Here is a 25,799-nt window from a genome sequence, read left to right as displayed (position 1 = left end):
AATGTGTCCAATAGAAACTCAAGTTTTACTCCGTTGGCCGTTTAAGAACAAAACAGAAGCTAACGGTTTCCGTAATGAATACCCACCTGACGTCACCCTCCAAGTCACATGACTAGTGTCAAATTAACCCCTTGTAATCTGAGTGCTTCGGCTCTTTTTTTCTGGCAGTGTACACTTGTCATGTAACAGATTCATCAACTATTTTTCCAAGTAAAAAGTAACGAAATCCACAGATTTTCATTTAGAATGTATTGTTCATCTGAATATACTTACAATGAATAATACAGTAAAATACATCACATTACAGGTGCCCCCCGATTTTCTGTAGGTACAGTCTCTTGTGGTAACAATCAATTCAGAACATCAAACGGATTGATTTAAATTACATTGGAATTGTAATGTATTCATTAAGACCATCTCACCAGACAATATCCATAGTACCACCCTGTGAAGCTGGACAAGCATTTCACTGCATCTGCAATAACACCTGCTAAACTGTGTACAAGACCAATAAACATAGATTTGAACTCTGCAGACCATCAAGCTTGATATACAATCCACTGTGCGGTGGATGGATGTATTATAAAGTTGATATAACTTATGAATCACAAGCTGTGTGTTGCGTGGATTTAAAGGCTGCAAAATTGTAGTCAGGCACACTTGGCAGTAGGCAGACAGAATGGCATGCTAGGAGTAGGGACCAGGATGTCAGAGAAGATGGGTCGGTAGCCAGCAGGAAGAGGAGGAGTGCTCTGCTCCAGGAGATCCAGAACTGTACCCCTCACATCCCTGGAAACATCCCCCCTAACATCCAGCAACACTGACACATGCTCATCACTGAGGGGCACAGACAGAAGAGAGAAGACCAACACAGAAGATCAACACCTGATTACTGAAGAGACAGCTGTACAAGTGTCCCTGATATAATCATGTCTTAGGAGTGAGGTCATTAAGGCAAATGTTAGATGTGTTAAAAAACATGAATTGATTTACAGGAAATTGATATGGTAAAGATTGTGTGTATACCTGATATCAGGGTACTTGGCCACCAGTCCAGACACCTCGAGCGTAAGCATGCTAGGGTCTTTTAGCCGGATGAAGTCAGCCAGAACAGGCAGTAAAGCCATTGGGTTCACCTCACTCACTGATCCCTCCACTTCCTAAACAGACACAGTGCATGCATGAACATGGAATACTGTAAATAAAATGGTGTAGTGAATAAAAATGAAGGAAGGGGTGGGTATATGTTGAGTATGGTGTGGGTTGGGTTGGGTATGTAGTCCGTGGACCGTGGGATAGAGGACAGAGCAGAGCTGTGCCGAGTGTCCCACTAAACTGGGTGTCACTGGGTGTGGCTAAACTCAAGGCTATCCTCACCACCAGGCCCTGGAAGAGATCCCTCAGATGCTGGGCATCCAGTGCCATTCTCTGGGCGAGCTGGCGCCGCTCCTCTGCATTCCGACACACCAGCCTCTTCTGCATCAACACCCTCACATACTCCACTACCGTCAGCCACTGGCACTCTTCCTGCAAACGCTACAGGAACAGGGAGGGGTCAACAATACCATACAGGAGACTAGTATAAGTCCTTTACAGACTAATTTGATTGTCAAAGAGCCTGACCTGCCGGCAGGGTGGGCGAACACGACTATACAGCTCAAAATGGCGCTCCAGGACTCCACATAACTTCAGGGTAACCATGACATCTCCCTGGGCCAGCCAGGAGCGAGACAGTAGTCCCTGCAGGAAAGGCTGGAGCTCTAGCAGCAGCTGGTCCATCACCAGGCGGCAGGCCCTCCTCACTGCCCGGTCCAGAGCAGCCAGGGGGCCGGGGGGAGTCCGGGAGAACCGGCTGGCTGAACGGGACGAGAGCTGCTGCTGCAAACTCTCTGTGGAGGTCCTGAGGAGAGGATAGGAAACGGGGAGAAACAGAAGAGAGGGGAGGGGAAGAAGAGGAAAGGAGTTGAGAGGAGAGGCAAGGACAGTCTTGAACAAACTGTATAATATACAGCATGTATGTGTGTACACAGAGTCACATTGATGAACATACAGATGAACAGAAACAGATAACACTGACAAAAATAAAACAATGTACAGAAGCTCACTTGAGGATGATGCAGTTGCTTATAGAGGCCAGTAGATAATGGAGATAGAACTTGTTTTGATTTGTGCTCTGATCCCTGCGGTGCTCCTTCCCAAATTCCACAAGAGCCTCCCGAAACCTGGAAACAGAGGGAGACGGGATGAGAGACTTACATGATGGAAAGAGAACGAGGACCCCGTATTTAATTGCAGTTACAATAAAATATCATAGGTTGCATTAGACCTTAAATGTGTGAAAAGTATCACTGATTTTGTGCCACATTCTCAAACATACTGACATAAGAACACTGACCCACCTATTGAGGAGGTTCTCCATCTCATAGAGCCCCATCTGTATGGTCTGATCCCGAAGTGATTCACTAACCATCAGAGCCACCCGTGCATTCTCCTCCAGCATCTAACACAACCACAACACAAACACAATTATCAGTCCAACTCAATCACCGGCCTCAAAACACTCCTCAATGTGTCGCCACAAAACAAACACAACATTGCCACAACTCATGTATCTGCATAGAAATATAATTTAACCACATTTTAAACCAATATTAGTGTAGAGGTAGTGAGGTATGTATGTTAACCTGTGTGATGATGGTTGGCAGGCTGGTGAGGTAAAAGCCTTCGTGGTCAGTGTCTGGTTCCTGGTCTCTCTGCCAGTCTGTCAGCTCCACCTCCAGGGCCTTATGCATCCACTCAGACACACTTTTCTACAGCACAATACACACTCCACTCAACCACACTTTTCTACAGCACAATACACACTCCACCACACTTTTCTACAGCACAATAAAACACAAACTCCACGGGGGCCTCCTGAGTGGCGCAACGGTCTAAGCCACGGCATCGCAGTGCTAGAGGCGTTACTACAGACCCGGGTTCATTTCCGGGCTGTGCCACAACCGGCCGGGGCCGGGAGTCCCATGGGAAGGCGCACAATTGTCCCAGCGTTGTCCGGGTTAGGGGAGGGTTTGGCCGGTGGGGCTTTACTTGGCTCATCGCACTCTAGCGACTCCTTGTGGCAGGCCAGGTGCCTGCAGGCTGACCCCGGTCGCCAGTTGAACAGTGTTTCCTCCGACACATTGGTGCAGCTGGCTTCCGGGTTAAGCTGGCTGGTTTTAAGGAGCGCGGTTAGGCGGGTCATGTTTCGGAGGATGCATGACTCCACCCTTGCCTCTCCCGAGTCCATTGGGGAGTTGCAGAAATGAGAAAAGATCGAAAATTTGGAAGAAAAAGGGGGTAAAATACAAAAAAAAATCCACAGAGACAGATATGCCACACCACAGTGCACGTGCACAGAGGCATTAGTACACAAACAAACAAGACCTAGTTAGAAACACAGATAGATAGGCAGACAGACAGACAACTCAGAGACCCAGAAGTCTCACCCACCCGCACACTGTGTACGTATTTGTTCTGCAGCTGTTCCAGACACTCCTGGGAGATCAGGGGTCCCAGCTCCTCTGACTCCATCTCCACCATTAGGTCTGGATGCCCCATCATATCTGAGCTGCACACATACAGTACACACTGATCACACCAAAACAACTCTACACTCATTAACAACTAGGGTTGCAAAGCTACCATAATTTACCAAAGTTACCGGAGTCTTCAGTAATTTTGTAATCAACAGAAAATCGATTGCAATCTATGGTAACTTTGGTCATTTATACTTGAATAACTTAAATTATATATAGCATTAATTTGTCCATATTGTCCATGAGTTTCTAGTAGATAGATCATATGATTCAAGAGAAAATAGCCTAATTATTGAAAAAGCATTTAATCAACAATAGCATTATTTTCAATTACCTTTGCAACTCCTCAAACTATCGACTTTTTTTTTACAACTGCCACCAGATTGACTCAAAAACATTGTCAACAAATACATAGACAATGCCATAATCAAATAATTAAAAATATAAAGGATATTTCATTCTCAAACTCCCGTATTGAACACCAATGGTATTATGGTTTATATTTAGGATAATTTTTTACAGCTTTGTCATTCAAGGTTTTATTTTGAAATCATCTTATGTAATTATTTCATATAATAATGGGATAAGGCCAGACAGCAGGCCAGAGATAATTACAGACACCTGTGATAACCGGGCCACTAAATGTCTTGTGATAGAATACATAAAAGCCTTGAAAGATACCAAAATTCTGTAAGTTTACTGGTAAACTTATAAAGTTTCCAGTAATATACCCTCCTTTTGCAACCCTATTAACACACAAAAACATACTTTGGCTCAAATTGTTTGGTCTATATTTGCTCACCTGTTGTAGATGTGTAGGACCCAGTTAAGAACAGCAAAGATCTCCCCGCTCTCCAGCTCCCATCCACTGACCTGGCCCATGTGTGACTGTAGACAGCGGTGGCAAGCGCGGAGGTAGGCCCTGGTCAGGTTATAGTGGGGCGGAACGCAGTGGTCCAGCAGGTGGCGCACCGTGGCCAGGTCTCCCATGATTCCGTGCTGTAGGGCAGACAGGTGGCCTGCAAGGCCAGGCCCACGGGTGTGCAGGTAAGAGACGCTACGGAAACGTGCAGACACTGCCTCTTCCAACACCTAACAGAGTACAACATCACTGTAAAGCACCTGTACAATGCTACTGTCAAAACATAAGGAAAACCATCCCTGTATCTCATTAACATAGGACCTAGGCCTATTGCATCATGCTCTATTCCAGTCATGTATGGTGTTGTACAATTCTACTTGCATAGCAATGTGGGCTCTTGAACGATGCTCAACCCAATCATTGAATCTCACTGTATTCAACTAGTGTACATACAAGTCTAGACATACTTGGAAGAAGCGCTCCCTCCAGCAGCGTGGCCGTCCAGGGGGAAGAGGCCTGCTGTGGCCCCCTGCACCTCCTCTCTCCTCGAGCATGGCCTGATCCAGCGCCTCCTCTCGCTCCACAATCCTCACAGCAGACACAAACGGCGTAGGGTTCTGCCGGGCTAAAGCCAGTCCACTCCCCACCACTGCCCACAGCTCCTTCCCCAGAGCCTCCACCAGCTTTCCAACGCCTGAGAAGTAGTTCCTGACCAGCTCCTCATCCTGGGCACTGAGGGCTGTCCCAGGGGCCCCTGCTCCATGGAGCTGCCACAGGACGTCATCCTGCCAGCACTCCAGCTCCATCAGACGTGCGTGGGCCTCCAGGAGCCGGCGAGATTCCACCAGCCTCTCTGTCTCCGATACCATGCTCTGTACTGACAGGTAACAAGGGAGACACTGTAGTTTTAGCCAAGTTACAGATTGACATAGTTATTGAAGTGTAGGCTGAAAGGGAGTCATTCAATTATTCCTTAGGGAACAGGATATGTGCATTTATGGGAGTCTCTCTGAAGATTAAATTAAGTTTTATTTGAACAGATTCATGAAATATTTTCCCAGTTGTGAAGCTACAGAACCAAGGAAGCTGTTGGGGCAGTCTCACCAGAGTAGAGGCGTGGCAGGTTGCTAACGGCAGCAAGGAGTTGACAGTGATTGACAGAGACCTCTCGCATCATCTCCAGAGCCTTGACTCCCTCTGCGTTTCTGCTGGACTCCACCCCTGCCTTCCCCAGGGCATGGGACACCTCTTTCAGCTCTGCCCGGGCCTCACGAAGCTGCTCCAGACCCCAGCCTACCCCCTCTAGGTAGGACTGGACCACTGACTGGGGGAAAGGCAACATATGTAGGATCTCACAATCAGAAAATCAATCAAGGCACAAGTGGAAGTGCCATATAATAATAATTTGGTGGGTGCCTATATTTGTCCTATTTCACACATGTACAAGTGTGTATTATACAAATGTGTGAATTGGAAATGTGTTTTTTGCATATACCAACTCCCCCTGAGACACCCTCGGAGAGTGGTGGTACGGCCAGGGTCTGCCATTATCAACGGCGACCCTTGAGCTATGAGACCAGGGCTGCCCAACCCTCTTCCTGGAGATCTACTGTCCTGTAGGTTTTCAGTCCAACCCTAATTTAGCATATCTGATTCAGCTACTTAAGGCCTTGTTGAGCAGCTAATAAGTAGAACCAGGTGTGTTAAATTAGGGTTGGACTGAAAACCCACAGGACTGTAGATCTCCAGGAAGAGGGTTGGGCAGCCCTGTATTAGGCCATCAGATTTTTCACCTTAACATTTATTATGTTAACATCGACACAGATTAATAACCTGCCATCACATAAACATTTTGAAAAATCAATTTCTCCCTTAAGTTTTTTAAATTTCATGTGGAAAGTGACAATAGCCTCTAGTGAGAGCAGGTGTGTTTGTAGTAACAGAATACCTTGAGTCTTGACTGGATGGATGAGGTCCTCTGGCTTTCCCTTTTGCGGTACTGTCCTAACCTCTCCAGATGCTCAGGGCGACAGAACACACCCGATGCCCACTTCAGGGCCGCGCCCCGGGCCAAGCTCTCTGCCCGCTCCGCCTCTGGCCACACCTCTGGGAGCGCTGCCGCATTTGTCAATCACACGTAAACAAGCTCAATTCACCAGACATTATGTGACAGGAGGATCCACGTGAAAGTATGCATCTCTGTCTGTCTTTATAGAATAAAATCCCTGTTTTGTTCAGCTTGTATGTGTGTGGGGACATGAGCGATTATGAGTCAATGGAGAGCAGCACGGTGTGTTAATCCGTGTGCAATTTAAACAAACAGCTCTGTGTCTGTCTCACTGGTGGTCATGAGACAGATGTTTACTACAAGCATTAAATGTGAAATCAGCATTTCTGCCGCACAATAAACCTATGGAGAATGAGACTAATGTATTCGTTAACAGCACCATCATGCTTGAAATACAGAAAGGAATACGCTTCCTCGGTCTTAAACACAGAAACAATTCAATTTGGAGAGGATGAGAGATATACATGCAAATGTATTACAATCTAGTCTTTCCTCTGTTGTGAGTTAGTGAAAAGTGGGTGTTGGTTAGTCAGTGGGTAGTCTGTTTTGGTTGTTAGTAGTGTGTGTAGAGTAGACGTCTGTACCTTCAGGTTTGTCACCACCATTCTTGTCTCCGTCTGACATTTAAGTTCAGTGGTCCGCCTGTCCACCACCAACAGTGGCCTACCCAGACGGCCAGAACACCACTGAACGAGGGGGATGATCAGAGCCCGAAAGAGAGAGAAGGGGTGGAGGAACGAAGGCACATATCCATTGTACTGACGGCCTTCCTCTCACACTCCCAGACACATCCTCTACGCAGAGGCCGGCAGGAAGGGAGGGAGAGGGGGCAAAGAGGGGGAGGGCAAGAGGGAGGGGACTCCAGCCAAAAGACAAAATCCAGATGGATGGGGGAAAAGGGGGAGAGCTAAGGGGTTATGGTCTTGTGTCGAAGAGTGCCGCTCTGTGTCTGAAATTATTATTTTCCTCTACGGGCAAATACATGTTATACATACTCGTTGATAGAAAAATGCATGCATACAGTACTTGCCATTAGAAATTAAAGGGAAAACTCTATTCCATATTTGTAAGACATTGTAGTTTGTAAAGCAGCTCAATACAATGAGTAAATTATGTACTGACCTTAAGCTGTACATTGGTCTTTGAGGAGCGAAGTCCCAGTAATGTCCTCTGATCCTCCACAGCTGTTGAGATCTGGGACAAACTAGGGACGTTTCACAACTGCTACCTCTAAAGGGAGTTTGTTTATTTGTGTATCAGTCAAGGCCTCTGACCTCTCCCCACGTCTGTGTTTACATCTCCTCGTTTCCTGGACCTCTTCAAAACACACTGAACTATGCCAAGTGGCACAGACACTAGCCAACAACAGCCTCAGTGGGGGTATTATTTATTACAGCCTTGGTATTCGTGATGGGATTTCTTACAACTATTTTCCTTTCCAGTTTGTAACCCAATCCAGTTGATGCAGCTTCCACAAATCAGTGAGGCAGTCAATTAGAGTTTATTTGATGTAAAGCCTCCTGTACCATGTCTTTAGTGGTTCATATGCCAAGTACCATAATGGGTTGAGGCCAGGTATCTAACAAAACAAAAGACTAAGAGAAACTTCCCAAATATGACAGCAACATATTGGGAAGAGGATGTTATATTGTCTCCTCTCAGGGTGGGACTGTTGTACTTTCAAGGCCAGTGCCCCATTGTTCTTACTGTATCTTACTTACCACCCGGATCACTAAAGTCACTGGATGTCTATCCTTACTTCCGCCACAACATTGGCCTTGTGTGCGTGCACTGGGCATCTCACCACTCATGTCAATGTTATGCTAGCTATAGGCCCAGTATGCATACCAAATGGCATCATATTGCCTACAAAGTGCACTACTTTTGACCAGGTCCCACATAGTACACTACATTTTAGAACAAGGTGCCAATTAGGACCCCAGTTTGCTGGCTGAACACAACACTTTGAGGAGTGGTCTATATAGATGTGTACCCCTGCGCCCCTCCACCACTGTCATCACCTTGAGCTGAGAACAGCCCCACCTCCACCCAGAGGGGCTCAAGGGAACAGGAAGTCTATTTCTGTAGTAGTAAACCAAACACAGTGAGTACTTCCTGTCTGGCATTCCTGACCTGGGCTGAGTTCCTGCTCCACTCCAACCCCATTCACTTAAATGCCCAGTGCAGTCAAATGTAATTATCCTGTTTAATATACACATTCCCACACTAGGAGGTTGGAATAATACTGTGAAATTGAGAATTATTTTAATGCCCTTTTAGTGTAGGCGTTGTTTGAAAAGACTGCCCGAAATTTCTGGCTGTTTTGGTGGGACGGGTTTTTTGCCTGCCTGGTGACATCACTAGGTGTCAAATCAGTTTATGTAAACTGGGTGGTTCGAGCTCTGAATGCCGAATGGCTGACAGCCATGGTATATCAGACCGTATACCACGGGTATGACAAAAACATATATTTTTACTGCTCTAATTACGTTGGTAACCAGTTTATAATAGCAATAAGGCACCTCGGGGGTTTGTGATATATGACCAATATACCACGGCACTCCGCGTTGTGCCTTCGAACAGCCCTTAGCCGTGGTATATTGGTCATATACCACATCCCCTCGGGCCTTATTGCTTCAAATAGACCAATAAGAGTTTCAAACCTTCTTGCCACTCCCATAGTCCTAGCACAATTCTTGCTTGAAAAATGTCTCTTTGCTAAGAAGCTATTTTGTTTATTTTTGGCCAATTCAATTGAAAACAATCACAGTAAGTTACTTCATTGTTACCCAGAAATTATTTTATAGAAATTGAGATACAAACTGCTGCAGTCTGCCTTTAATACTTAACTGTCATAAACACAGCCAATGGCTAGCTCTTTCATATTGTAATATTGCCATCACTATATTAAAATAGAGAAATATTGGTCATTAAGGTCACACTGCATTGTGTGTGTCAGCTTTAAAGACTTCTCGGACAATAAATGCTACATTTGAGCCCATGGGGCTTTGAACTCAATGTTCATATTTTCCATATAAAAATGTACAGGGTAAAAAAAAAAATTGACAAGAAAATGCCACGCAAACTGCAGGGACATAAAACAAATTCATCAGATAATGTACACTATTAGAGCCATTTGTATTATTTACTTGTAGTACCTTCAAATCAACTGCCTATAAGAATGTTGACAGGTAGCTGATAACATCCACATACAAAAAGAGAATGACAGATTGGCAGCAAATACATCAAAGGGGGGGGGGGGGAGAGAGAAATAGGTTAACTACAGAGTCTACAGACAGCAGCTACATTCACCATGTCCCTTTAGGGCCCTACTATGATTTATCATCAGATGAGGCACTAACATTATACTGAACATCTCCTTCGGACGTACATCATTCTATACTCTCCTTTGCCTCACCTGGGTAGCTGCCATTTTTGTGGTCTGGCCCCTGTTGTGTTATGCACAACACAGCACTAGATTTTGAATGAAGGAACTCATTAATGGTCAGTATTTTCAACCTCGTAGCAGGTTGCCAAGTACAATACTATAACTCAACTTGCACTGCAATTCTACTTAAATCACTAAATTAATGAGTTTTTAGATTAGGTATTTATATCTTTTAGGTAGACTATATTATTTCTGAGAGACATATTTCCACACTTTAGAGGGTATTACAGCAATGCTGTAGTACTGAAATAATGTTGTCCAGTAGCCATGTCATGCTTTGTAGTGTTTGGCTTATCAGAATTATAACTACACTATTGGACTAATCATCCATTTAGTGTTAGGGCTCTTCTGCACAAGCTTTGATACTTATTCAGTAGTGTTTCTAGATTATATGGATGTAGTTAATTATCCACATCAAGCTCAGTTAAATAGTATATAATGCTAATAGGCCACAAGATGGAGCTCTATTTCAAAGAGCTATTCAAAGCGACAAGGCAAAAATATCACCACGTATAAAATAACCTCCCAATGGTAATCATAAGAATCCATAATGATATAGAGAGATAGATATATATATAAAGACATAGCATTATATAATAGTGTGTTACAGACTGCTCTCCCTTATGTTTCCACTGCTGGCCTGAGTGTTGGGCTGTGCTCCAGCATGGTTCAGGGCTCGGTGAGTCCAGGTATGCAGGTCCAGGAGAACCTTGTTCAGCTTCTCCATCCAGTCCCCTCGATCCTCCCGCGTATCTGCTGAGAACCAGCACCTGAAGAACAGAGAGATCATGGAACAGAGATTGGATTCAACACTTAATGAGAATACTGAAATGTCATGCTAGATCTATGAAGATACACCACCGTCTATGGCATACACAGATAGGCTTACTTTAGCAGGATCCGTCATTCACAAAACATTCATGACCACTTGTTGTCAAGGAATGGTAATTTGCTTGTATCATGTGAGTAGTTGTTACTTTACAGTTCATGCTAGACAACTATGAAATATCATCTTACTTGGCCAGAGCGCGCTGGTCATCCTGTTGTGCAGTCTGGATGCCACTGACCAGTTCAAAAGTATAAGTGCGAGCACAGGAGTCCCTCTTCACTGGCTTTACACTTTGACTAGAGGAACTAAACAAAGAGATGCTGCCTTCTGCTGCCTGCAAGCAAAACAGACAGAACAGTAGAGGAATAACAGAATGGTTTTAAGAGTTCAATGACCTTAAGAAATATCAAGTCAGGGTGTAACTTGGTCTACAAGAAATAGAACTAAGAGCTCCAGTCTATAGTCATCTGTCAATTCAATGCCCACCTTGCTGCCCTGGTGGTTCCAATAGGACATATGGTTTCCCTCCAGGACAAAGAAGCGTTGATGCCAAGCTCCAAATCCATTCACCACCTCAAACATTGTCTGAATGGAAGAAGGGAGAAAGAAGGGGTGGGTGGAAGATGAAATACCGTAAAGAAAGTATAGAGGACAGGAGCAGGATAATATTCACAGGAGAGATCCCAATGATATGGGTTTAAACAAAACAGTAACTCACAAGGAAGCCCTGGTGTTGGACGTTAGAGTGGCTCTCGCTGTCTAGTCGCAGGTAGAGGTTTCCCTCTAGTGGAGATAGGAAGGGCACCTGTGCAGAGAGGATTTTGCTCTAAGTCATAGGAACATACATTTATTTCTACACACATTTTCATCTACCTATAGAGTACACCATCACTGATATTGAAGCCAGTGTAGCTAAGACTAATTATTGGTTGTTGATACCAGTGTTGCTGGCCACACACTCAGAGGCATGAAAGGAGTCAAATGGAGAAGCAAAGAGAAAAGAGAAAAAGTGAGAGCTAAACCTTTTCCTGAAACTCATCTCCCAGGAGTCTCCTGATTTTGCCTTCAAACTATATCTGTGCACAAGAGGAAACACAGCACAGGGAGTGGTAAAGGTTACTTCACTAGTGATCCCCACCCAGACACGGGAAAACTTTAAACCAAAAACAAACAAAAGTCATGTGAGGAAATGACAACCATTCCAATCTGTATGTCGCAACTGACAGAAATACAACGGGTGGAAAAATCTGAAATGTGACATGACATAGATTCAATCAAATGGTAACCCACATCCTCAAGTGACAGTGAGTGAAACAAGCTGGCAATCAGGTGGTTCAAAATAAAAAAGGACAAGATAAAACCATGGAATGCAGTGACAAAAACATCAATCCCCACATCTTCCCATACTGCAGTAAAAATATCTGATACACAATCATCCAGGCTGGAGCACTGCAGCAGGTGTGACTGACGTGCAGCCAGGTGAGGTGAGTCTACCTTGTCCAGGGGGAACTTGCTCTGGCCCAGGGAGGCCAGGGAGATCTTGTGAGAACCAACCAGAGAGAAGTGGCTGGTGCGGTGGGTGTTCAGGGCTGGCATGGTAGAAGCTGTGGGCGGTTGATTTGAACCAAATCAAAAACTGCCACCTCTCAGGATGAATGTTAACTTCAGATAATATGCAACCGGGACAATAATACTTACATGTCACATTGTGGTTGGATCTCTGTTGAAAAGCAACAAGAAAACGTTTTCAGATGAGAAATGTGTAAAAAGTAAGGAAAAAGGGTTGGTGCCTATCCATCTCTGTTCCAAATTAAATGCATGTGTGCCTTTCTGCACTCTTACTGATCAAATATGTATTCTCTGATATCCCAGATCAATACAGTGTCCTAACATATACAGCATTTCATTGAAAAGGGTCATGCAGATACATACAGTGAGTGGGACATTTCAAGTACTAGGCAGATAAGAAAGCTGATCACCTTTATGGTGCTTAGAAGCTTCCTTGGGGTGACCTTAAAGAAGAACAAGTAGTAAGATCAGAAATGAGCTTTTGTGCAGAACACTCGCATGTATACTTCATTGTAATCTATAGAACATTGGACAGCATTTCTTAAATCAGAAGATTAGCTCACTCACCCTTGACCTGGAGGAGCTGCGGAGATCCACATTACAGGTGTTCCCTGAGGTGTGGGACTGAGTAATAGAAGACAGTTTGGAAATAATACATACAACCTATTAATACCTTTCTCATCATTGACCCTCTATTGTAAAGATTTACTAATACACCCATTTTAGGTGAAACATTCAGTAATACGTTCCATCTCACCAGGCTGTAGACCTCAACATCAATCTCAAAGTTGGAGTGAATGTCCTGCCTGAAGGGACACAGTACAGAATCAAAAAGACTTGGACAGACGAGGGGTGACAGCCATTTCAGTAATACAGTAGACATTACATACGCATCTCCTTCAAGGCACGGACAGACCAGTAGGATTGCCGGCCGAGAGTACTTGGCACCTCTGAACAGTGTCGGCCGTAATTTGCAAACTGATTCTACATGTAGAAATACGGCCAAAATGATGGCCGTCAGTCATCCACCGGCAGGTGGTCTCTATAACACGCGCGCCAACAGCAAGCAAATGGCGAACAAACAGCCACCTACTGTATAGACCGACAATCGAGTTGTCACCTTCACTCCACATACTCCATATGTGGAACCAGTGGCGGGACTCACAGGGTGATGGAGGTGGGGAAGGAGATGGTGTCTCCATTCTGGGCGTTCGCTGCAGTGGCCAATGGGGTCGCAACAATGTTGCAGGGTCCATAGCGAATCAGGACAAAGAAATAGTGAGTTGGGCAACCTTTAGGGAGAAGAGAAATATTCAGGAGACTTGTTCATTAATAATCTGGTATGGTGTCTTGAGCTTACCATGAATTGGACTACACTGTTTTGTGCATTTAACCTAAATGAAGAGGCAAACAACTAACCTCTGCAGCTGGCAGATTCAAAATAAACTTTACATTATAAAGGTGACAACATGCGTAGCCTATCGGATGGTAGATACCTGTTTGTGTGCGGGCTGAGCAGACAAACTCCACCTTGAGAGGGAGCTGGACACTGTTGATGCTGACGGTGCCCCTGCAGGGCTGCTGGGACATGCTGGAGTCCCCCTCACCATCACCGCCCTCTAACTCCCCTGAGACCCCCTCTCCCTTAGCCTGGTCACCTCAGCCAGCAGGGCCGCCCGCTGCTCACCTGACCCAGAGTGAGAGGGGACAGTCAGATGACAATACAATGGAGACTAATCAAGAGATTCATCATTCACTCCAGAATAGAAGGATTTGGGAGGGAAAGGAGAGGAATAACCATAGGACAGAGATAGAGATGAGTTTGTGTAGAAACTAACTGAGCAGATGGAAAAACTGGAATCATGGCGCTAGAAGGTGGATATGACCAGCGGCGACTCACAGGAGATGAGCAGTAGTTTCTCAGCCTCGGCCTCCTCCAGGGAACCCCTGCCGTTGTCCTCATCAGTGCAGCAGCTCAGGGCCTGCAACGTCTGATTGATGACCGTCTGCAGCTTGGCAGCCTCCTCATTCAGAACCTGACCAATCACAGCAGGACAGGATATTCACTCCACCCAGCCATAATCATTTAAATAATATTTATTTACAGTGTCAGAGGCATAGTTATGTTATCCATGTGGTACATTTGTCAATGCCTTCACATAAAGGAACGTTTTGGATGATATGCTACACTGGTAGTCACGCTCCATGACACAGGAGACACAATAGACTCAACCGCTCCAAGTTGTACTACAGACCATGATCCTGTCCTTGGTGTTGACAGTTTGCTGGGGGCGGGACTCCTCAGCAGCACGCCTCTGCAACCCTGGGGTTACACTCTGAATTGCTGGCTTGGTGCTCTGCCTCAATGTACGGTAGGCATCGATGCTGTCAATCAATCAATGACAAAACACATTGGGGTCATCAGTCACAGGTAGAAATCACAAGCCAATAATTTTTTGTTGTTGTACTTTTTACCCAAATTTCTTGATAGTCAATTGGTAGTTACAGTCTTGTCCCATCACTGCAACTCCCGTACGGACTGAGGAGAGGCGAAGGTCGAGACCCGCGCAGCCTCCGAAACACGACCCCGCCAAGCCGCACTGCTTCTCGACACACTGCTCGCTTAACCCGGACTGCTCGCTTAACCCGGAAGCCAGCTGCACCAATGCGTCAGAGGAAACACCGTACAACTGGCAACCGTGTCAGCGTGCAAGCGCCCGTCTCTCCACAGGAGTCGCTAGAGCGCGATGGGACAAGGACTTCCCGACCGGCCAAACCCTCCCCTAACCCGGACAATGCCTCCAGCATGTCCTTAAACATCAGGTCAATCATCTCAGCAGTGTTGGTTTCATCTTGAGAGCTCAGCTCAGCCTCTGTGGATAAATCCCCATATGCAGTAAGTTAACATTCAAACAAACTACTGCTGTAGTATGTCTGGGACCTGGTTTTCCAACTTCCAATATTTCAAATGGCTCATCATTTGGTTGTTCAGTGTAAAAAATAATGATAGGGGTGTGAGGTGGTGGCAGTGACCCATTGAACTGATTGTTTAGAATGGAGTGCACTGCAGACAGTAAAATATGACCAGTATATTTATAACCCAGGTGTGTAAGTGACTGCATGTACAGTGCCTTCAGACAGTATTCACACCCCTAGACTTTCTCCACATTTTGTTGTTACAGGCAGACTGAATTTAAAATGGATTCAATTGAGATTGTGTGTCACTGGCCTACTCACAATACCCCTTAATCTCAAAGTGGAATTATGATTTTTCAACATGATTACAAATTAACAAATTTAAAGCTAAAATGTCTTGAGTCAATAGGTATTCAACCCCTTTTATGGCAAGCCTAAAAATGTGCTTAACAAGTTTGCGATAGTGTTTAACGTTTTTGAATGACTACCTCATCTCTGTACCCCACACATACAGATAATTGTAAGGTCCCTCAGTCAAGAAATTAATTTCAAACACAGATTCAACCAAAGACCTGAGAGGTTTTCCAATGCCTCACAAGAGCACCTATTGGTAGATGGGTAAAAATTAAAAAAGCAGACATCGAATATCCCTTTGAGCATGGTGAAGTTATTAATTACACTTTGGATGGTGTATCAATACACACAGGCCTCCTTTCGAACTCAGTTGCTGGAGAGGAAGGAAACTGCTCAGATTTCACCATGAGACCAATGGTGACTAAAACAGTTAAGAGTTTAATGGCTGTGATAGGAGAAAACTGAGGATGGATCAACAACATTGTAGTTACTCCACAATACTAACCTAATTGACAGAGTGAAAAGGAAGCCTGTACAGAATACAAATATTCCAAAACATGCATCCTGTTTGCAACAAGGCACTAAAGTAATACTGCACAAAATGTGGCAAAGCAATTAACTTTGTTCTGAATACAACGTGTTTTGTTTGAGGCAAATCCAATACAAGCCATTACTGAGTACCACACACACACAGTGCATCATGTTATTGGTATGCTTGTAATCGGTTTGGACTGGGGAGTTTTTCAGGATGAAAAAGAAACTAATGGCAAAAATCATAGAGGAAAACCTGGTTCACTCTGCTTTCCAACAGACACTGGGAGATTAATTCAGCTTTCAGCAGGACAATAACCTAAAACACAAATCTACACTGGAGTTGCTTACTACTAAGACAGTGAATGTTCCTGAGTGGCTGAGTTACTTTGGACTTAAATCTGTTTAGAAATCTATGGCAAGACCTGAAAATTATTGTTTAGCAATGATTAATTAAGAACCAATTTGACAGAGCATGAAGAATTTTGAATATAATGTTACACAATCCAGGTGTGGAAAGCTCTTAGAGACTTTCCCAGAAACACTCACAGCTGTAATCACTGCCAAAGGTGCTTCTACAAAGTATTGATTCAGGGGTGTGAATATTTATGTAAATTATATATTTCTGTATTTAATTTTCAATCATGTGCAAAAATGACTAAACATATTTTCACTTTGTCATTATGGAGTAGTGTGTGTGTAGATGGGTTCGAGGAAAAAAAAATATATTTAATCCATTTTGAATTCAGGCTGTAACAACATAATGTGGAATAAGTCAAGGGGTATGAATACTTTCTAAAATCACTGTAAGAAACCCAAATTGTTTATTTATCACCTCACCAACTTGTGCCAACAGCCCTAGACCACATTTGTCTCACCTGACATACTCGCTCTTCTCCAGCTAGATGAGGAGTCCAGCTCACACAGGGCCTAGTCATTGATAAGTTCTGGCTCCAGGGTAAAGGTGACTTTCTTTAGCTCTCTTGCCTCTGACTGCAGTTCACAAGTCTGTTCCTCATCTCTATGCAGCTCAGAGTCTTCCTGTTCCCTGTCTGATGAGTTTGTGGTCAACCCTTGCTTATGACCCAAAACAGAACCCCCCTCCCCTGGTCTTCACCTTCAGCAGACGCCACACCCTGGACCTCATCTACAAGACTTTCTGGCTTCCCTTGTTCTTCAACTCCAGAAGATTCAATCTCCTCTTGCTCCTGACATAATGGCAACCCAACCTTCTCTAGTGGGGACCCCACGTCCATCTGCTCCTCACCTACAAAGTACCCCATCTCTTCAACTACAGAACACTTCATTTCCTTCTCCTCCTCTAGTGGGGACCTCATCATCCCCTTCACTTCCTCTATCGTGGACCCTACCTCCTCCTGACTCCATTGACATTTGCTTATCATCTAAAAGGGAATGGGAGTCATCATCCAACTGCTCACCTATATAGAACTTTACACCCCTCTGCTTCTCACTAAGGACTGAACCTCTTTCCTCCTGCTTGTTACTAGCAGAAGACTCTGCCTTGTCCTGCTCTTTCACTAAAGGACCCTCTGCTGCCTCATGTCGTTTATCTGGCAGAGCATTTCCCTGACAAATGTCCAGAGTGCACTCCGCCTCCTCTGTCATGCGTCTCCTCCACCTCTTGTGGTGGGACATCCATGTTGTAAACTGAGGCTCTCATCACCTGTTGTATAATCAATCTCACACCCCTATTCTACACTCACATTTGCACAAAACTCAGATTGACTAACAGGAACAGTTAGATTTTTCTCAACATATACCGTTAAAGTGTCTACCTCCAAGCTCTTCATCTGTAATAGTGACTTCTCCTCTTGCAGTGTCTTACCAATGTCTTGGATCGGAGCCTCCACTCCATGGATCTTAGCAGTGACAGAAGTCTCGGTAAAGCTGCCGTCCTTCACCCATAGCTCAGGCCAAAATACAAGCAAGCACCTTTGTTCCTCTCAAGCACACATCTATGCAGCCTTTTGTAATAGACATATTACAAAAGGTACTGTGCCACTATGTGAAGGACCAGGTGAACCCTAAACCCGATTACCATTCACATGACTTTGAAGAGGACAATGATGGTCAGTGACACCTGTGACACCATCATCCGAGAGGAGGATGAGGAGAAGGTTGGGGTCGCCCTCTAATGATCTCACAACAAATATCATTGTTCTATCAGGAAGCGAGTACTTGAGCTCAACCAAAGAGCCACAAACATAACCCTTAAGAACAATATTCTATTACCAGACACAAGGGGAGGGTAACACCAAACTTACCTCAGTCAGTGAGGAATCAGAGAATCTTTGCTTTAGAAAGACATTCTCTGCGATTGTCTGGGCCCTTAAGAGTCGCAGCTCCCCCTCCCTTTCCTGATTGGTCAGACAAATAGAAGCCTTTAGACAGACACTTCCCAGGAATCTTAACAATTGTGTAATATCAACATTTCAGCATTGCATACCTCTAGATAAGCTCCTGCTGTTCTCAAGAGAGTTGGTGAGCACACAAACCACATTGAAAATCTTACTTCACTGCCTGGAGTGTGTGTGTGTGTGTGTGTGGCACAGACCTGGCGTATGCAGGAGGCTTGTTTGGAGCTGGGTGTTTCATTGTCCTAAAGTTTAAGCTGTAAGTTGGTAACGGCGTTGGAGAGGGTACGGGGGCACCAGTTTCCTGGCAGAGGGCTGGCCGGACGGGTGGTGGGGGCGTTAAACCGCTCCATCCGTGAGCTGAATTCTGCCTCACCTGAAAAACAGACCAGATGCTCCTATCATACAACAACCTCAGAGCAGACAAGTGTTCTCCCTCACATTTAATGACTGATAATGATGCGGTCTTTACATTGGCAAGTGAGTGTGGCACACTGTGTAAAGAAGCATTAAAAGGTGAATGTGTAAGATTACTCACCAATAATAATGTGCTCTTTGAACCTTTCCTGGATTATAATGGATGGTACCCCAGACCCTGGATCAGAGAGGCATCTCGGAGCCAGTAGAGGCCCTCCTACAAACAAAACAACCACCGTTGGTCACTGTTTCTCAATGACTACAGATCTAAGTATTGCAAGTAGGTTATTTTAGGAGGGAGAGTTATCAAATCAAACTTGGTCACATGCTCCAAATACAACAGGTGTAGACTTTACCGTGAAATGCTTACTTAACGAGCCCTTTCCAAACAATGCAGTTAAAAAGCACAATTTTTTTTTCTAAATAAAAATAGAAACACAATGAATATCAATAAAGAGGCTATAATACAAGGATAGCGCTAGTATCATGATGACTCTCAGTTCCATTACATAAGTTATTGGAAGAAGGCGTTTTCTGTACAGGAAAGTTTTATAAGACTCCCAACGCTTGGTCTGAACATTAACATGCATTGCTTGCGGTACGGTTTTTGAAGCACAAGGACCTTTTCTTTCATATCGGCGAGAAATAATCTTCAAAGAACAAAAGGTTAAATTGATACACCTTTATAGGGTCAGGGTTCCCACACAGCCATATTTTTCATGTTACAGTCCTTGTTTACAGGAAAACAGACAGAAAACAGAGTGGACACCTGTGCAAATTAGCTATGTGCATCTCCGAACACCTGTGTGTAAATCTGGAAGTCGGACGACACAAACATGTTGTCACTGAAAAATACTGCAACTATTAAAACACTGTACAGTAACTGTGTACTTTGCATTTGTGAAATTTTGAAGTGATATTAAAACCTTTTCTCAATAGGGGGGCGCCATTTCGACTTTGTAAAAATTCGTTCCCAAATTAAACTGCCTCGTACTCAATTCTTGCTCGTACAATATGCATATTATTATTACTATTGGATAGAAAACACTCTCTAGTTTCTAAAACCGTTTGAATTATATCTGTGAGTAAAACAGAACTCATTTTGCAGCAAACTTCCTGTCAGGAAGTGAGAAATCTGAAATCGGGGGCTCTGTTCCAGGGTCAGTTTATTAATTTGCATGTAATCTATGGGTCTACATGCACTGCATACGCCTTCCCCTAGATGTCAGTAAGCAGTGAGAATTGGAATGGGGTGTCTAGGTAGATCTGAGGCCGAACAAGAGCTCTTGGAACCGGGTGTGCAGTCTTTTCTACGTTCGTCATGACGCGAGACAGACCTCAGGATTGCGTCCTGAAAAGCTGTTGTTATAGGCGCTAGATATATCCGGCTCTGATTTTATTCGATATACGTGTTAAAAACATCATAATGTAGTTATTTTAAACCGAGTTATATCAGTTTATATCAGTATATTGCGATTTTCGGGATTTTCTTTGTTCTGCGTTATGCTGAGTTGGACACGTCTGCACCACATGGCTAAAGTTTGCTGCTAATTCCACAGTTGAAGACGACCTTCTACAACCGAGCAACGATTATTCTGGACAAATGACAACTTGTACAAGATTCTGATGGAAGCTCATCAAATAGTAAGAACTATTTATGATGTTAATTCGTAATTTCTGTCGAAAAAGTTAAACTATTATTCCGCCATTAATTTCGGTGCGGTCTCGCTTTAACGCACGCTGTATGTCGTAGTAACGTTAATTTTAAAAATCTAACACAGCGGTTGCATTAAGAACTAATGTATCTTTCATTTGCTGTCCAACCTGTATTTTTTAGTCAAGTTTATGATCAGTTATTGATTAGATTAGGTGCCTCTCCCAAGATTTCTCCCGACATTTTGTTTGCAGTTTGGCTACTATTCTCATTGTATAACCACGATTTGTGCCGCTAAATATGCACATTTTCGAACAAACCATATATGTATTGTGTAATATGATGTTATAGGACTGTCATCTGATGGAGTTTGAGAAGGTTAGTGAAAAAATTAATATCTTTTGCTGGTTTATTCGCTATCGCTAACGTTATGTTGAATGAATGGGGCTGTGTGGTAGGCTATTGTAGTAAGCTAATATAATGCTATATTGTGTTTTCACTGTAAAACACTTAAAAAATCGGAAATATTGGCTGGATTCACAAGATGTTTGTCTTTCATTTGCTGTACACTGTGTATTTTTCATAAATGTTTTATGATGAGTATTTAGGTAATTCACGTTGGTCTCTGTAGTTATTCTAGCTGCTTTGGTGAGATTTTGTGATGGTGGCTGCAATGTAAAACTATGATTTATACCTGAAATATGCACATTTTTCGAACAAAACATATGCTATACAATAAATATGTTATCAGACGAAGTTGTTTCTTGGTTAGTGACTATTTATATCTTTATTTGGTCGAATTTGTGATAGCTACCTATGCAGTAAAAAAATGGTGGGAAAAAAAAGTTGGGTCTTTTGCTATCGTGGTTAGCTAATAGAAATACATATTGTGTCTTCCCTGTAAAACATTTTAAAAATCAGAAATGATGGCTGGATTCACAAGATGTGTATCTTTCATCTGGTGTCTTGGACTTGTGATTTCATGATATTTAGATGCTAGTATTTACTTGTGGCGCTATGCTAGGCTATGCTAGTCAGCTCTTTTACTGATGAGGGTGCTCCCGGATCCGGGATGAGTACCAAGTAAAAGTTAAAATAGAGGGATTTATGTTTTCAGAACCATACCGCATTTGAGAATTGATTCACGTTTAGATGGAGTGTTTGGCCATTTTGGCTGCCAGAGCCAGTTCGCCTTTAAAAAGAACATGTAAGGTCCTTGAGCTATAAGGAGTAAGGCTCCTTTAGTCCATTATTGGGCTATATAAACATCCCTTTTTCAGGACCCTGTCTTTCAAAGATAATTTGTAAAAATCCAAATAACTTCACAGATCTTCATTGTAAAGGGTTTAAACACCGTTTCCCATGCACCTGTGGAACGGTTGCTAATTAAGACACTAACAGCTTACAGACGGTAGGCAATTAAGGTCACAGTTATGAAAACTTAGGACACTGAAGAGGCCTTTCTACTGACTCTGAAAAACACCAAAGAATAGATGCACAGGGTCCCTGCTTATCTGAGCGAACGTGCCTTAGGCATGCTGCAAGGAGGCATGAGGACTGCAGATGTGGCCAGGGCAATAAATTGCAATGTCTGTACTGTGAGACACCTAAGACAGCGCTACAGGGAGACAGGATGGACAGCTGATCGTTCTCGCAGTGGCAGACCACGTGTAACAACATCTGCACAGGATCGGTACATCCGAACATCACACCTGCGGGACAGGTACAGGATGGCAACAACAACTGCCCGAGTTACACCAGAAACGCCAGAAACGCACAATCCCTCCATCAGGGCTCAGACTGTCCGCAATAGGCTGACAGAGGCTGGACTGAGGGCTTGTAGGCCTGTTGTAAGGCAGGTCCTCAGACATCACCGGCAACAACGTCGCCTATGGGCTCAAACCCACCGTCGACTGGACCAGACAGGACTGGCAAAAAGTGCTCTTCACTGACGAGTCGCAGTTTTGTCTCACCAGGGGTGAGGGTCGGGTTCACGTTTATCGTCGAGGGAATGAGTTACACCGAGGCCTGTACTCTGGTGCGTGATCGATTTGGAGGTGGAGGGTCCGTCATGGTCTGGGGCGGTGTGTCACAGCATCATCGGACTGAGCTTATTGTCATTGCAGGAAATCTCAATGCTGTGCGTTACAGGGAAGACATCCTCCTCCCTCATGTGGTACCCTTCCTGCAGGCTCATCCTGACATGACCCTCCAGCATGACAATGCCACCAGCCATACTACTCGTTCTGTGCGTGAGTTCCTGCAAGACAGGAATGTCAGTGTTCTGCCATGGCCAGCAAAGAGCCCGGATCTCAATCCCACTGAGCACGTCTGGGACCTGTTGGATCAGAGGGTGAGGGCTAGGGCCATTCCCCCCAGAAATGTCCAGGAACTTGCAGGTGCCTTGGAGGAAGAGTGGGGTAACATCTCACAGCAAGAACTGGCAAATCTGGTGCAGTCCATGAGGAGATGCAATCCAGTACTCAATGCAGCTGGTGGCCACACCAGATACTGACTGTTACTGTTGATTTTGAACCCCCCTTTGTTGAGGGACACATTATTCCATTTCTGTTAGTCACATGTCCAGTTTATGTCTCAGTTGTTGAATCTTTTTATGTTCATACAAATGTTTACACATGTTAAGTTTGCTGAAAATAAACACAGTTGACAGTGAGGGGACATTTCTTTTTTTTTCTGAGTTTACAATGAGATAGTTGAGGTAATATGTACATGTAGGTAGGGGTAAAAGTGACTAGGCAATCAGGATAGATAATATTAGCAACAGCATATCTTATTTTACCCTCACGTCTCTGGGTTAGTTGCTGTACTCTGGAGCGGACAGAGCAGAGAGCAGGGGTGTCGGGCTTCACCTCCAGCTCTGCACAGCAGAGGTGGTCTCTTGATGAAGAACTCTTGTTAGGACTGACGTTGTCCTCGCCCAACAACTTCAGGTGACGCCTCTTCTGAACATCATTGACCTCTAAGACAGGATAAGGACGTTCATAATAACAGGTATGCCCCAACACTGCACTGTTAGGTGTTTGTTAGTTACACATTGACAACACACTCACCTGACGAGGGGACATTGTCCTATGTGTCAGACAGAGGGTCTCTCTGTCTCTTCAAAGCTGTCGACAACCCACTTCGATGTTTCCTATCCATGCTCCTATAAAATAAACACCAAATGAAGTGCAGTGCTGTTAGGGTTGCGAAAGTTCAACTGAGATAGGAACAGTAGTACACCTGAACTTAGTTAAAATAATTGTTTAATTCAAAAGTTAATAAATGGCAAATACAATTTCCGTATATACGGGTTCAATGTTTCATCACGCAGGATAAGACAGAGAACTGATTTGTTTCTGACAAAGATATTATATTATACTCTGACAGAGGTTAGTTCCCACTTCCGAGCCGGCCTGTCAGAATAGAGACTGGGCGTGGTTTAGACTTACCCAGCATATCGTTGATGTTGGCACACAAGCTGGTCCCAGCTTCTTTGCGCTTTCTGGTGTCCCTTCATTGTTGCTGTGTAGATTACGCTCCTTCACCCCAGAGACTGGGGTCAGACAGTTTTATAACATTGTCTGAGATATTCGCACCTGTATACAATGTCCACTGTTCTCGCTCAAGGCTAACTACAGCTTCCCAGCTTCTTATCTGAGCTAACTGTTACTTCCAGCACACACACACAGACATCCAGGCGCCCAAACAGGTTGTCAATATCAAATCACGTTTGTTATAGTATTCAATCACATATAATATAGTTGCTGATCACGTTTGTTATAGTATTGGGTTATAGTGCATGACTCAGAACCGCACATATGTTTTTCGTGTGTATAGTTTATCTGTTATTGTCTGGTCAGCAGTCTCCTGATTCACCCCCCTCCTGTGTCTCTCTAAGATTAGCACAGTCTCGGCCACACAGTACAGCGCCCACACTACTGATACATTTGTTGCATACACACACATATTTCACACAGTACAGCGCTCTCTTTAACACACACACATTTCAGGCTGATATTCATGGTTAGGCCCTGAGCACTGGTAAAAGTGAGAACAATGGAAAATGCAGGTTCACAAGAGTCAGCAATTCAAACTTTAATGCATAAGAAGCCCTACTAGCTTATAGTTAGTTAAGCATGTCAAAAAACCTTATAAAAACCCCACAATCCCCCGTTTGACACCTAAAAGGTGTCAACATAAACATTTTTGATTAACATAGACATTTTTTATTTTATTTTTGATTCCCCCGTTTGACACCTGTAAGGTGTCACAACCAATAAACATTTCATCCCTTTTTCCATATACTAGGTGGGCTCGTTACCACCCAGGAACTTAAAACCTTCTTAGGGAGAACAGTGTTATTAATAAACCTCCTTTACAGCAAACCATGGTTCATCCTCAGTCAAACCCCTCTGTTCATTGGTCTCGGCATCCTCCCTACTAGCTGCAAGCAGGGGCATCATGCCAGAGGCCTTAGCATCATCTGCAATAGATTTCTTGGCACAAGGTAAAATGCAAGCAGCACAACACATTAACATAGCAAAATACAATTATTAGGGTCAGAAATCCAGAATCAATACAGTGTACTCACCAAACCAACCACCCAGCCAGGAGAACAGTCCACTCTCCTCCACACCTGCAAGACCCTTCATCTCCACAGATAACTTTTCCAACCCGCTCAGAGCTTTTGAAATGCTTCCATCCAGACTGGTATTGTTAGGGATAAACGTGCAACATTGTTCTCCAAACATTGTACAAACACCCCCCTGGTTGGCCAGAATCATGTCTAGTGTTAGTCTATTTTGTCTACTGGTTCGAGAGGTGGCATCCAATTGTTCAGCCATCCCTATAAGTGCAGTGTGGGTGTAGTTAACAAATCATTGTTGATTATAGTAGATATAATTGATCCAGGCATTCTGTTTAGCATCAACAATAGCTGGGCCAATAATGGGCAATAAATGCCACAGGCCATCATTCCTGTTTAATGTCTGGAATTCGTGGGGAACCCCTATTGGGACCCCAACAGGTTGGTGTGGATGTTATCTGTACCCTCGGACCAAGGAGCGTCACGTTTCTGCCGTCTCCTGGGTTGGTCCCGAGCCTCTGTGTCATGTGCAGCTCCCAGGAGGTGGTTAGCTGTAACCTCAATAATAGTCAATGGTGTTATCAGACTGGCCAAAGCACATGTGCCCTGA

At 44.1% G+C, this 25,799-nt stretch overlaps 1 protein-coding gene, 1 long non-coding RNA gene and 1 pseudogene across 3 annotated transcripts; all 3 read right to left on the bottom strand.

Moving 5' to 3' along the window:
* Positions 1 to 215: 215 nt before the first annotated feature.
* exoc3l1 (exocyst complex component 3-like 1) lies at positions 216 to 8,968 on the bottom strand. 2 transcript variants are annotated; one of them, XM_039001106.1, is made up of 13 exons: positions 7,093 to 8,968; positions 6,389 to 6,555; positions 5,545 to 5,764; positions 4,908 to 5,317; positions 4,381 to 4,670; positions 3,493 to 3,610; positions 2,685 to 2,810; positions 2,400 to 2,500; positions 2,106 to 2,222; positions 1,624 to 1,900; positions 1,378 to 1,536; positions 1,027 to 1,160; positions 216 to 837 (listed from the first exon to the last, which is right to left on the bottom strand). In XM_039001106.1, exons 1-13 carry the CDS (start codon positions 7,130 to 7,132, stop codon positions 651 to 653), a joined length of 2,346 nt encoding a protein of 781 aa, XP_038857034.1. In that variant the 5' UTR covers positions 7,133 to 8,968; the 3' UTR covers positions 216 to 650. The 2 variants fall into 2 exon arrangements, with proteins under 2 accessions (XP_038857034.1, XP_038857035.1); XM_039001107.1 differs by lacking the exons at positions 6,389 to 6,555; positions 7,093 to 8,968 and having other exon boundaries at positions 217 to 837; positions 4,908 to 5,312; positions 5,545 to 5,650.
* A 363-nt stretch (positions 8,969 to 9,331) lies between these two features.
* On the bottom strand, positions 9,332 to 14,873 carry LOC120053841 (annotated as a pseudogene).
* Positions 14,874 to 15,079: 206 nt separating this feature from the next.
* LOC120053842 lies at positions 15,080 to 24,218 on the bottom strand. The gene is made up of 7 exons (XR_005477550.1): positions 24,054 to 24,218; positions 23,673 to 23,767; positions 23,402 to 23,581; positions 19,069 to 19,164; positions 18,731 to 18,906; positions 18,441 to 18,533; positions 15,080 to 15,227 (listed from the first exon to the last, which is right to left on the bottom strand). It is a non-coding gene; the product is annotated as an uncharacterized LOC120053842 (long non-coding RNA).
* Positions 24,219 to 25,799: the final 1,581 nt, after the last annotated feature.

Source organism: Salvelinus namaycush, chromosome 9, assembly GCF_016432855.1.
Source record: "Salvelinus namaycush isolate Seneca chromosome 9, SaNama_1.0, whole genome shotgun sequence".
NCBI lineage: Eukaryota > Metazoa > Chordata > Actinopteri > Salmoniformes > Salmonidae > Salvelinus > Salvelinus namaycush.
This window is presented reverse-complemented; position numbering and strand designations above follow the sequence as displayed.

Excerpts from the sequence above, each read along its gene's own strand:
- exoc3l1 (XM_039001106.1), bottom strand. The coding sequence starts at position 7,132 with ATGTCAGACGGAGACAAGAATGGTGGTGACAAACCTGAAG. Across the intron at positions 1,161-1,377 it reads ATCTCTTCCAGGGCCTGGTG|GAAGTGGAGGGATCAGTGAG; the intron begins GTGAGGATAGCC and ends GTGTCTGTTTAG. Across the intron at positions 838-1,026 it reads GCCAAGTACCCTGATATCAG|TGATGAGCATGTGTCAGTGT; the intron begins GTATACACACAA and ends TGTGCCCCTCAG.